Genomic DNA, 14,290 nt, shown 5'->3' with positions numbered 1-14,290 from the left:
TATTTATCCCTATTTTTAATAATAATTATGTTTATTTTCTATTTGCGTATAGATATAAGATTTTTTTAATAATTAAATATTACTAAAATAATGTAATAAGTTTGTGTTTATATTTATATTAATTTCAAATATTATTTATCATTATTAATCTCATATATTTTTATAAAATTCGTCAAAAATTAATTATATTTTTGTATATTTTCAAATATTTACAAAATAAGTAAAATATAATAATAATATTTCATAATAATAATAATATTTCAAACAATATTAAATATTCTGTTTCATTTATGCAATTTCATAGTATAAATAAAATATAGTTACAGATAAATACAAAATAAATTTAACATTCAATTTATTCTTTTGTTCCAGAACTTTTTATCATTTTAGTATCATTCTCGATATTGCCGATTTAATTCAAAATCAGATTACATTTTTTTTTGTATACACTAAGAAATATAAACAAAGAAAGTAGATAATGGAAGAAATATAAAGTAAAAATTTAAGAATCAGCAGCATCTTTATAGTATCATAAATGAAATATAAATAAAAACAAGAAAAATAAAAAAAAAATAATAAGAAAATAATAAAAAGAAGGATAGAGATAGGATAAAAATTGATTGTTAACATTATTTCTTTAACGATATCTTTCCAAAAATATATTCATTAATGGCGTTAATTCTCAACTCTTATATTACCTCATCCTATGTTTGAAGAAATGTTTTTGATATTCGAAAGATACCGCTAATAATCAATTCTTACCTTTCTATCTTTTTTGCACTATTTGCTTTCCTATATATTTGTTCTTGGCACGTGACTACACATGATATCAATTGAAAACATTTTCATCGGATATAAATTTTCATTACAAAATACAAAGTCCACTATTAAATATTAGATTTATCTTAAATCTCATCTGTAATTGTATTGTGATATTTAATTTTATCTTCAACCACTATTAGTGCTGTAATCTTATTCTATACTAAATCGGTAAAGTTGAAAATCATATAAAAATGATAATAGTTTCTCTCAACTTAAAACACGTGATAGCATAGCGAAGTCCTGTTATACAAAAGTATACAGGGTAATTAATTTATCTTGTTTATTGCATATTATTTAATTGGTTTATTTGATTTACAATAATTTATAACATATATTTAACTCAATATAGAACATGATGCTATTTATATATTACAGTAACGTATTCTAAATAAGATCGGTGTTGTTAGTATTATTAATTTTTAAAATTAATGCATTATGGATTATTTAACACCACCAAATTTAAATGCTGATGTCTACAGAAATATGACAATAACAGATAGGCCACCTACTATTAATAAACATTTGCAATTTATTACAATTTATAATGGTAATATGATTTAAATTTTTTGTAATGTAAATATATGTATAAAAAATTTTAATTTTATAATTTTAATATATATAATTAGATTTATATTTTTTTATATATACATCATTTAATATATATATTTATTTATTCACAGAAATTTAATTTATTCATTTAATATGTATATTTATTTATTCACAGAAAAAAGTGCTATTCTTGGAGGAAATAATCTGACAGATCGTTATTGGAATGGTATTGTCTGGTATTATAATGATATTGCAGATTTTGATAGAGATAAAGCTCTCTTTGCTATAAAAACAGAGAGTTGTGTTTGTGATGCTGTTTTTTTACAAAGCGATAAATTTGTAATTGGTGAAGATAGTGGAGCTTTACAAATTTTTGATCTATCTAAAATGCCTAATGATTCAGAAAAATTACAATGTGCAGGATATGCTACTTTACATGATAGCAGTTTATTAACTCTATCTGCATTTACAGATAAAGAACATATAGTTTCAGGAGGAATGGATTGTTGGTAAATTCAATTAATATTTTATATATTAAATAACATTTTAAATATTTAATAAATAACTGTAACTATTTTATAGTATAAAAATATGGGACATATCAGAGTTAATGGCAACATATTCATTTGGTTTTGCTCATACAGATACAATTACTTGTATTGATGTTAAACCTGAAAGTAATTCAGAATTTGCATCAACATCATCAGATTGTGAAGCATTAATGTGGGATATAAGACAATCAAAGCCAGCTCAAAGTATATATTCAAACATATATACATATATAATATTTAAATATATTCAAACATAAACATTTATTTATCATTAATCTTTCTTCTCATTTTTTATAAATATAATTTAAATTTATTTATTAGGTATTCTAAAGAAAGATGCTGGTTTAAATGCAATATGTTGGAGTCCAAATTTATCAAATATTTTAGCAATAGGTACTGATGATGGAGAAATTTTAATAATTGATGTCAGAAAGGGAGGTGTAAAAGTATTATCAAAATCATCTGCATTTTCTAGACCAGTACATAGACTCTCATTTAATCCAAATTCAGAAAGGTAATATAAATTGATAAATACAAATCAATATGTTATCAATATATAATAAATTGTACAATATTATTACATAGTAGGGTAGAATTAGCTGCATGCTGCAACGATGTTTTTGTAGAAGTATTTGATATAAGTAATGATCTTTTACTAATGTATCAAGATGATCATCACACTGACTTTGTACGTGGTCTTACATGGTTCAACAGATATTTATATTCTTGCTCTTGGGATAATACAGTGTTAAAACATACAATTGATTTTGAAATTAATGTATAACTTGTTAATATAACTATGATTAAAATTGTAATATATATCCATTTATAAGTTTTTGTATTCCTATACATAAAAATAGATTTTTTGACTGGTGTATTTATTTTATTTCACCTTCTCATTTCATAATGTAAATAGTGAATAATCTATTATTTGTATTTATATCTCTATAAATTATTTGTAGTTGTATAACTGCATCCTATAATATTTCTACACTTTTTTGTAATAAGATAGCAGAATATTTAGAAATAATATATTTTGTACAAAATATTAAATATAAAATATTCAGAAATAAAAACTCTATGCAAAATTACGATATTAAATTATAGTAATAAACATATTTAAAGAATAAAAATATTGTATTAGAAAAATCATTATTAATATATTTTTTAAAATAAAAAATAATGATGTAAATAAAAAAGTTTTATAGTTTATTTATGGTATACAGCATATATCATATGTTGTCATAAAATAGTTACAAATCAGTCAAATTTTTAAATTGTATAACTGGTATTACATTTATATTTTAAACATTTTTAATTTCATTTTCAGAAATTGTTGCATCTTTATCTGATCATATATTTTAATAATATCTTCATTTTAATTACTGGCATATTCAAATACGTATTAAGAATCATTAATCATTAACTCAATTATTTAAATTGAATATTTATATAAAAAAATCAATTAAAAACTTTATGCTTTGAACATACACACTCAATATCTCTTTTACTGTTCACAAATTTATAATAATATAGTTTATGAATTATTACTTCAAGTTATATATATGTGTTATATATAAAGGACATCAATATTTTGATAAAGAAATATATTTTTTTTATTTTTGTTTATAATATCATAATGTTAAATTGATAATTTTTAATTAACTTTGAAATATTATCAATGATTTTTTTTTTCATTAATGAAAAAATATAATAAGCATAATTTATTCTTTTGTTAGGTAAATAAAATATTACACACATATACAACTATGAAATAAAATAGATATAAGTCAGAAATATTCATTTATAATAGATGGAAATTTTTATATATGTATATACGTAATATTAATACGTAATAATTACGTTTAATTGAAATTGTTTGCCCAATAATCTACTGTGATACTGTTTTCAATTAAAATATAACATACTTTCTTAATATAAATTCTTACATACTTAAATGAGTATGTTTGACAAAATATACAATTATGAGTTTTATATTCATTCATATAATTTTTATATGACGAAATGTAACATATATTTTTTTTTTTTTTTTTTGAAGAAAATTTGTCTCAATTATAATGCATGAAAAATTGCACATGGATTATGAAAATTTGAAAATAGTTATACATGGAATTCTTGAAGTTCATTAATAAGAAAAACTTTACAATGTAATACAAATAATGATTGATGACAACATGTTATGCAATATATTATGCCACTGTTTCATTCAAAAATTACAAGAATTAATGAAATTGTTATGTACAATTCATATTTTTGTAATGAAATATAACTGCATCATAATCAATGCAACATATAACTCTCATATGGACATTTATTATTTTTTTTGTTAATCTATGTAATGGGTTCTTACATAATTATTATGCAGTTTTAACATGTCTTTTTCCCTGTATTAATCACTTTTTAACCAGTCCTTGAGCATTTATTTCTTTACAATCCAAATTCTTTTTCATCGTCTGCTCGTATGTCACCATATCTCCAAATATTACGTCGACTATGTTTTGCATCTTCTTCTGCTTTTTTGTATTCTTCAATCTATAATGAATTTATATATTAAAATCACTTTATATATATAAAATAATTATTATAAGGTAAATATTATTATAAGATATTAATAATATAAAAAAATATAATAAAATACATAAATATAAAAAAATACATAATAGCAAATTACCAATTTAATAAGTCTTCTGTCACGTTGGTTTTGAACAAGTAATAATCCATCAGAAATAAGTCCTTTTGCGATATCTTCATTAGATGAAGAATCAACTAATGTTACAGCAGTAACATTATTATTTAATTTATATTCTGTATTCATTAATAAAATTTTATCCATTACATCTTCCTTAAAGATTTCAACTGCCGCTTTTTTGTCATCGTTCTATTTATGGAAAAAAATTATATTCGATTATAATTTCAAAAAAATAAGTTACATGTAAAAATGTATTTATAATTATAAATAATTAGAAATATTTATAATTTGTAATTATAAGTAAAAAATTTTATACGAACTATTACTATCTATTACTTACATCATTTGGAAGCGCAACACAAGCGAGAATATGTTCGTGAGCATAAGGTTTATCATTACCAAATCTTGATGGTAAATCAGCAACTCTTGTAACACTAATTATTTCTCTATTACCATAATCAATATAAAACACACTGACATTTGTACCAGAAACTTTTTCTACTTTAACTCGATACCATTGATCATCACCAGTAAATTTAGCAACTGCTAATTCACCTCTAGTGGGTTTGTAAGCACCTGGAAGTGGAGGATTAGATGCTAATTCTTGACGTAATTGTAGAAGCAAATTTTCCAACATGCTACGTTGATCAACACTTTGTGCATAGAAATGAAGATCTTCAGTAACTTCAGACAGTACTACTTCTTGATAGTCAATTTTTCTTTCTACAATTTCTTTATCATTTTCATTTTTCTCATTTTCAACTTGCACTTCTACATAATTCTTCCACATCTAAAAAATATAATAGATATATAAAAGATTTATATATATAAATATTACATTTTAATAAAAAATAATAAAAAGTTTATAATTTGTAATATTCTATGTTTATATGATATTTCATAAATTTATTTACATTTAATTTTTTTGTTTTGGCACGCTCTTCTGCAGCTTTAAGTGTTCTTGTTAATTCACCAAAATCAGGAAAAGTAACTACTTCTGCAAGACCTTCTTCAACAAGAGCAACAGACATATTAATGTCATTTACTGTTAACCATCCAATAAATCCACTTCCTTTAGTTTCTGTACTCTCAATTTTTATTTCTACATCTCTTTGAAAGCAATGCTCTCGGGTGAAAGCTAATGCTTTTTCACCATATTCATCTGCTTTAACAATACCACCACCTGGTAATGATCTTTGACATCGTGGTGTTCTTATACCAGCTAAGACAAATGTAATAAGTTGATCCTCTTTTGGTAAAAACAATTTTAGACGCGATCCACTGGTAACGAATTCAACTACAGCTTTAATCCCCTGCGCTCGTTTAAGGGACGTTAAAAATGCTTTTGCTTTTGATGGATCATTAGAAAGATCTACCAATCTATGTACTGGAATATCCTTTTTCGCATGTAAACCATGTTGAGATTTTTCTGCTTTGCTTTCAGCAACTTGCAACAAATTATAATGAGATGAACGTTGATCATCATTTTGCCTATATTTGATGACTCTTGCTAAACCTCGAGCAACCAAAGCTTCAGCAATATTCCTAGAAGAATGATTATATTATGATTATTAGAATAAATGATTATATTATATTATATATATGATTATATTAGAATAAATTATAAACATATTAGAAAATAAATAAATTATATTATAACATACGTTTTACCACATGTAACGGTACAGCATAATTTTTCTGGAAAATTGTCTCTAGCAGGTTGAGTATAATCAACTACAACTTTTACATTTTTCCTGATAAATTTTTCACGTAAAAATTCACGAGCTTCCAACATCCATGGAATATCGTAAAGAGGTTTAAAATCTTTTCTAGTAGTATTATTAGATTCTTCATTGGTTTTTTTTTCTCTGGACGGTGGTCGAATACTACTCAAAAATACTTTCTTGTTTTCTCCATTTTGAGTTCTAATTATAAGTGCATCTGCATTTACGATTTCCACAATAGTACCAGTAAATTCAATTTGTGGACCTGATGGTTTGTAATCTTTCCATAAACGTAAACGCGCTTCTTTTGCAGCTTTCTCTGCAAGATAAAGTTTCTCTGCACCAGCTCTGCTATTATTAATTGACCAATCCTGGCATTTAGCAAATCCTTCACTCAATAAAATTTCAGCAATATTTCCTATTAACATCCATTAAATTAATAATTATATTTAATTATATAAACTTATAAATAATTCAGTTTCCTTAATTTATTTTAAAATACTAACCTTTTGGATGAAGAATGCTACCAATGAAATTATTATTGTTAACAGATTCAAGTACTATTTCAACATCTCTATGTAAAAGACGAGATTCTACAAAATATCTTGCTTCATCTGCATAAGGATCACCTGAATTTTCACGTCTTCCATTTGGCCATCCAGGGCATCGAACACCCGATATCATTAATACTATATTGTAAAAATCAGGTAATAAAAGTGCTTTTACTGTGGATCCATCAAAAACAAATTCAATAATAGCTTTCACAGGTTTCTTTCCGAATTTTTCAACTAATTTGCGGGGATCATCCACAGTCCATTTTACATCACGTATATGTTCAGAATTTGGAGATTCTGACCATTTTCCCTTCTTAGCTGCTTTAGCTGCATTTTCTAGTTCTATTAAACGAGTTTGTTCAGGACTGGGATTTCTAGTATCTTTCTTTACAGTTACTAAACCCTCAGATACCAGTGTCTCAATTACATTTTCTCCATTTTTATCTGTTATTATAAAAAAGTTTAATAAAATATTTTCAATCAATTTTGATATATAATAAATATATAAATTTATATAAAATATGTACCTTTCCCTAACCACACAGTACCATAAGTTCTATTTGTATTAACAGATTTTTCTGTAACAAAAGCTACATCTTGACCAATAAGTTTTTTACGTAAAAATTCTCTAGCTTCCCAAGAGTAAGGTTCGTCCCTACTTTCATCCGTACTGAAGAAAAATATATATATATTAATTATAATAAATAATATATATAACAAACTAATTTAACAAATTATAATAAATAAGTTAAATGTACCTATCATTTCCTTTCCATCGTTCTAATTTTGGGGCAGTAATATTACAAAGGGTAATAGTAACTTCTGGAGGAGGACCACCCATAGGTTGGCCACGAATAACAATAGTATCTCCCGAAATAACCTTTAAATATAAAATTTTATATTAAAACAAGATATAACTAAGTTTATTTTTAATTTTCTATATAATACTATATATAATGATATAATATTATAATATAAGATAACATAATACTATATTTTTCAAAGAAATTTAGTAAAGTAAAATTAAGCTTTATTGAAGACCTTAAAATATATAGATATAGAATAAAAAACATATTAAATAGACAAAAAATATTTCTCTATTAAATATATAATATTTTAATAATATCTATAGCATTTAAATATTACTTAATAATTTTCTTTTAAGAGAAAATAATATATAAAACGAAATTACTTTGATATAAGGACCATATGTTGTCCGTACCGATTATTTGTACTACGTTGAACGCGAGCACACACATGTCAAAATATGAGGTTATATATGACAGTAATCGTATAAATCATGTTTATATTCAAATAAAAAATTTCTTAATGAACAAATTGCAGTAAAATTTTAATATCATACCTGTTTTACTACTCCGTTTCTCGGTTTCATTTGCCCCTGAGGTGCGCTCATCGTGTCGTTCGTTTACCACGCTAAGCACCACGAAAAAATCTATAATTTCTCAGTCTATACTGTGCCAGAAAAGCAATTCGGTAAACAGAAGATTATCTATACTCTGATTTTTGCTTTTTTCGTGAATATTCGTTAGAAATTCAAGAAAGATTTGACATGTTGAATCGGAGTGGAGAAACTCACGCTTTCCACGTATTGTGGAGGAGTCGGCACGAGCGCAATCTACACAGAAACATCGTTCAAGTACGTTTGATTTGGTGGTGATGTGGCAACACGCAACACTTCGGCAATCTGCAGTGTCGCGCTCTATCGGTCAATGTACACCATGGTTTCAATCGGTAGAAAAAAGTATCAATATTACAAAATTTATAATTAATATGTACATTTTATTATTTATTTTTACATATATTATGTATATATTTATTATAATTTTATTTTTTATTATTCAAAATATGTTTAGATAAAATTTTTCTTATTTAATATTATTCAGATTAATTTCTTTATATTTGCTATGAATATATTAGATAAAAATTGCTATATGCTTTTATAAAAAATTGGTGTATCTATTCACTATGTATTAATATATCAAACAATCGATAAATATAGTCGACATATTATGACGTCACTATATTAAAATTATACATTATTATAATGATTTTCATTATTAAAATATTATATATAATATTATAATTTTATTAAAAATAAATTTCATTAAAAACAAAATATATTATTTTACAAACAATTTATTTTTTACAGATAGAATATTCTAATTAATAATTAATTTTTCAAATTCTTTTAATTCAATAATTAAAATGGACAATTGTAATTTTACTATAAAATAAATTCTATAAAAAATATTTTTAATTTTTTTTTTTCTCTTTATAAGTAACTTATTTTTTACAGATTGAATAATTTTATAATTAATAACTAAAAATCTTTAATAATTAAAATAGAATAAAAAGGATCATAAAAAATGAACTAGGTATTTTATGTGTAAGGTTGTTTTATTACGCACAAAACTGTTTATAACGATTTTAATCTTTTATCGGACTACATGACGATTTCAAAATGGAATGATGAAAATGCGAAATGAAATCGTAATGATGTACAAGTGCAAAAAAACTAAAATGACAATGCAGACACATGAAAATGATGCCATAAAAAAGAATTTAGAGACAGAATCAAGTGGCAGGCTTGATTTAAAGATATAGCACTACTTAAGGAATGCACAAAACATCTATACTTCATCTCATATTTATCAAATAAATACAGAATTAGCAATATGCAATACTTAAGAGAAGCATGGCACTTCATTCTGTCGCATATAGAAAGACAAAAACGAAAGTTCAGTACTTAAGTAGAATTAATTTGTAACAGTCTTTCTACATCCTAGAAGTCTTTGGATTTAATTAAATAATTTTAAACAGTAGAAGTCTTAATCTACTTCTTCCATCCTAGATGCTTCTTCTGTGTCATCTTCTAATGGAGGAACTTCTGTATCCATTTTTTCATCCTCTACATTTGGTGTGTCATCATCATCAAAACCAAGACCAAGTTTAATCATTCTATATATTCTGGAAGCATGTACTTGTGGATCTTCAAGAGCAAACCCAGAAGATAACAAAGCTGTTTCAAAAAGAAGCATGACCAAATCTTTCACAGACTTATCGTGTTTGTCAGCTTCAGCTTTTTGCCTCAAATTTTCCATAATTGGATGATCTGGATTGATTTCTAAATGCTTCTTGGCAGCCATATATCCCATAGTGGATGCATCTCTGAGAGCTTGAGCTTTCATAATTCTTTCCATATTTGCAGTCCACCCATATTGTGATGTAACAATACAACATGGAGAATCAACTAACCTGTTGGATACTACAACTTTTTCTACTTTTTTGTCTAAAATATCTTTCATAACTTTACAGAGATTCTCGAATTTGGCTTTGTCTTCTTCACGTTTCTTCTTTTCTTCTTCATCTTCTGGAAGTTCCAAACCCTCCTTAGTTACAGAGACCAACTGTTTGCCATCAAACTCCTTCAATTGTTGTACAACATATTCATCAATGGGTTCTGTCATGTATACTACTTCAAAACCACGCTTCTTAACCCTTTCTACAAATGAACTATTGGCTACTTGTTCTCTGCTTTCACCAGTGATATAGTAAATGTGTTTTTGATTTTCTTTCATTCTTCCAACATAATCCTTTAACGAGCACATTTCATCTCCAGATGCAGAAGTATGATATCTAAGTAATTCTGACAGTTTCTTCCTATTTTGACTGTCTTCATGAATACCTAATTTTATATTCTTGCTAAATTGTTCATAGCATTTTTTATAGCTTTCCTTATCTTCAGATAATTCTTCAAATAATTCTAAGCATTTCTTGACAAGATTCTTTCTGATGACTTTAAGGATTTTATTTTGTTGTAACATCTCACGAGAAATATTCAATGGAAGATCTTCACTATCAACTACACCCTTAATGAAGTTAAGATACTCTGGAATAAGATCTTCACAATTATCCATAATGAAAACTCTACGTACATATAATTTGATGTTATTCTTTCTTTTCTTATTTTCAAAAAGATCAAAAGGTGCACGTCGCGGAATGAAAAGCAATGCACGGAATTCCAATTGACCTTCAACTGAGAAATGTTTGACAGCTAAATGATCTTCCCAATCATTTGTTAAACTCTTATAAAATTCACCATATTCTTCTTGAGAAATATCATCTGGATTTCTTGTCCAGATTGGTTTTGTCTTATTTAGTTCCTCATCCTCAGTATATTTTTCTTTAATAGTTTTCTTCTTTTTCTTCTTCTCATCTTTAGGTTTGTCTTCATCTTCATCTTCTCCAACTTCTTCAATTTTAGGTTTACCTGTATCTTCACCTTCTTCCTTTGCAGGTTCTTCTTCCTCTTCTTCATCTTCACTTAATTCTTTGTCTCTTTCCTTCTCAACAACAAGTTTAATTGGATAACCAATGAATTGAGAATGCTTTTTGACAATTTCTTTGATTTTAGATTCTTCCAAATATTCAGTTTGATCTTCTTTAATGTGTAAAATAATTTTGGTACCTCTTCCAATTGGTTCTCCATTGTCAGGGCGAACAGTGAAAGAACCACCAGCAGAAGATTCCCATACATATTGTTCATCATCATTGTGTTTCGAAATTACAACAACTTTATCTGCTACAAGATAAGCAGAATAAAAACCTACACCAAACTGACCTATCATAGAAATATCTGCACCAGCTTGAAGAGCTTCCATAAATGCTTTTGTACCAGATTTAGCAATGGTACCCAAATTGTTCACAAGATCAGCCTTTGTCATACCAATACCACTGTACAAAGAAAATTTCATTATTCATTTTTAATAAAATTTTATTTGGATAGATTATAAATATAATAATATAATTTTAATTTTAAATTTTAATTTTAATATAAAATAATAAAAATTTAAAATTTCTTTTTTTATTTATACATATTTAATGTAATGTAATAAAATTAAATATGATGTAATAAATAAAATTAAATATAAATATAATACAATATAAAAATAAATATTAATATATCAAAATAATTATTCAATTATTATTTAGGAAATAAAATAATACTTACGAATCAAGTATGGTTAAAGTACGATCATTTTTATTAGGAACAATTTTAATAAATAATTCCTTACACGTATCCAATTTAGATGGATCCGTGAGAGATTCATAGCGAATTTTGTCTAATGCCTATACAAAAGAAATGAAAATAATTAAATAATTTATATTTAAAAAAAAAATTTTAAATATTATTTTGAAATTTCCGAGAACTTCAATTATATAAAAAAATGTTTAAATAAATTATACTTACATCAGATGCATTTGAAATCAATTCTCGAATAAAAATTTCTTTATTGGAATAAAATGTATTAATAATCAAACTCATCAATTGTGCAATTTCAGCTTGGAAAGCGAAAGTTTCAACCTCTCCGGCATTAGCCATGGTGACGTCCTCCGGCATCTTTTCACAATGTATTTAATTATGTATAATCAGATAATAAAACACAGAAGTTTATTTATTTAAAATAAATTTCTTCACAAACGTTGAGAATGTATCGCACGTATAATCGCACGTACAACCACAGAGGAAATGTAGCTTCGCGTCACTCTCAGAGATCAGTCTCTCGCGCCGTCACTTTTCAGAGTATTGAATACTGGCGCGCAGGGGCCGCTTTTATCGAGCTTTGAAAATTCTAGAAGGCACCTGCCGGAAGCACGCCCGATTTCTAGAACATTCTATCAAAAATATTGTTATAATCAATATTTATTAATAATTCTTAGCATAACATTTAAAAAAAAATGTTTTCAAAATTCATAATATGAATTTAAAATATATTCAATATATTGTATTAATAACAATTTATGTACAAAATATAATAACAGTAATGTCTTTTGAGTGTATTTACGTAGTGACCGGAAATGACGACATGGCTACACATGTCTAGAAACATCGCGATACCTCCAAGCTAAGAATTGAGAAAAGATGATTATGTGACAAATATGAAAAATGAGACTAACATTTGAATATATATATATATATATATACATATATGAAACTCAAGTGTAATAATAATTGATGTCAGTAATCGATGTATATAGATTATTTTTTTATATTTACAGTATTTTTTATAACATTTAATATATAATTATTTTTAGGATTCTGAATTATATTTTTCATTAAGCACATGTTAAGATACACCTGCATAGTGCAAAAATAGATTTGATATATACATTAAAAAGATGAAATTAAGATGAAATTATATATGAATATTATTTAATTGTTTTATATATAATTGTTTTGTGAAATTAATATTAATTACATTTTTTATGCCATTTTCTGAATTTATATTATATATTAAACATATTTTCTATAAACAAATAGTTATCTCATGTTCTTTATTAATAACATTTTTATAATATATTTTATATTATGAATTATAGTCTTATGTTATTTTGTATAATATTATGGAAAAAATTAATTAATTTTATTTAAAAAAAAAAATATTAATGTTTTTATAATTTTATAATATTTTAATATTTTGTAATATTTTATTAAACGATTTATTCTCGAATATTCAAAATGATTCATTAATAATTTTGTTTAAGAACAAAGACGACAATATGTTATAATATATTTTAAAATAAATATAAATTATTATTTGCATTAAAAATCTTTGTAATATATTTTGTTGAAATAATTATCTATTTTTATATAATTCAAGAAAGTGAATATCAGACAACTAGGCACGATCAATGATACTGTATTCGCACAGCAGTATTAGAAATTGTATTCGTGTAACAGTACACCTCATTTGTGATTCTTATTTTTGCATTAATTTCGTTAAAAGTAATCTGAATAGAAGTTTTTTCGTTTAATCCGATAAATCTTCGCGTTTAAGTCATTGTAAAGTAAAAAAAATATAAAAAAATAAACAAAAAAAACTAGAAAATTTTTCTATAATCAGAATTGTATAAGAAACAATAATATAATAAAAAATATTAAACTACATATATATATATAAAATGTGATATATTTCAATGTTTTTAAATATTATATCTATACGTGGATATTATATATATATATATATATATATATACATATATTAATGATTTTACATAGAAATAATAAATATGAAATACGAGAATGTTCGAACGAATATCCTTAACCTTGATTTTATTTTATGAAAGCAATGTAAAATAAATAAAAGTGAGAATGCAACATTGTGTTTTTGTATTTTTAAAAATCAGATTGAATAAATAAGTGAAACGGTTAATATAATTGTGATACATATATTTATTTTTGTGTAGCAAGTGCTATAGAAAATAAGATATAAAAGAAGGTTAGGAAGACTTTAATTTTTTTTTGCAATTTAAAACAATACAATTGATTATAATACAAATAATTTTAATATTTAATGA

The 14,290-nt window shown here is 24.8% G+C and overlaps 3 protein-coding genes across 4 annotated transcripts; 1 reads left to right on the top strand and 2 right to left on the bottom strand.

Moving 5' to 3' along the window:
- The first annotated feature begins 798 nt into the window (after positions 1 to 798).
- On the top strand, positions 799 to 2,741 carry LOC724567 (methylosome protein 50). 2 transcript variants are annotated; one of them, XM_006565094.3, is made up of 6 exons: positions 799 to 1,084; positions 1,198 to 1,369; positions 1,547 to 1,880; positions 1,954 to 2,126; positions 2,244 to 2,436; positions 2,511 to 2,741. In XM_006565094.3, the coding sequence occupies exons 2-6, from the start codon at positions 1,258 to 1,260 to the stop codon at positions 2,704 to 2,706; spliced, it is 1,008 nt and encodes a 335-aa protein (XP_006565157.2). In that variant the 5' UTR covers positions 799 to 1,084; positions 1,198 to 1,257; the 3' UTR covers positions 2,707 to 2,741. The 2 variants fall into 2 exon arrangements, with proteins under 2 accessions (XP_006565157.2, XP_006565156.2); XM_006565093.3 differs by having other exon boundaries at positions 810 to 1,084; positions 2,508 to 2,741.
- A 1,452-nt stretch (positions 2,742 to 4,193) lies between these two features.
- Positions 4,194 to 8,580, bottom strand: LOC552259 (staphylococcal nuclease domain-containing protein 1). The gene is made up of 9 exons (XM_624635.6): positions 8,274 to 8,580; positions 7,669 to 7,790; positions 7,438 to 7,580; positions 6,863 to 7,354; positions 6,297 to 6,774; positions 5,547 to 6,177; positions 4,973 to 5,422; positions 4,615 to 4,821; positions 4,194 to 4,475 (listed from the first exon to the last, which is right to left on the bottom strand). The coding sequence occupies exons 1-9, from the start codon at positions 8,322 to 8,324 to the stop codon at positions 4,371 to 4,373; spliced, it is 2,679 nt and encodes an 892-aa protein (XP_624638.4). The 5' UTR covers positions 8,325 to 8,580; the 3' UTR covers positions 4,194 to 4,370.
- Positions 8,581 to 9,309: 729 nt separating this feature from the next.
- On the bottom strand, positions 9,310 to 12,527 carry Hsp90 (heat shock protein 90). Its single transcript, NM_001160064.1, is given in 3 exon segments — positions 9,310 to 11,665; positions 11,943 to 12,061; positions 12,183 to 12,527. Coding segments are annotated over 3 exon segments (2,175 nt in total). The 5' UTR covers positions 12,333 to 12,527; the 3' UTR covers positions 9,310 to 9,759.
- Between the last annotated feature and the right edge of the window lie 1,763 nt (positions 12,528 to 14,290).

The sequence above is a fragment of the Apis mellifera genome, linkage group LG7 (genome assembly GCF_003254395.2).
Source record: "Apis mellifera strain DH4 linkage group LG7, Amel_HAv3.1, whole genome shotgun sequence".
Taxonomy (NCBI): domain Eukaryota; kingdom Metazoa; phylum Arthropoda; class Insecta; order Hymenoptera; family Apidae; genus Apis; species Apis mellifera.
Note: the sequence above shows the minus strand (reverse complement) of the source record. Positions and strands in the feature narration are given on the sequence as shown.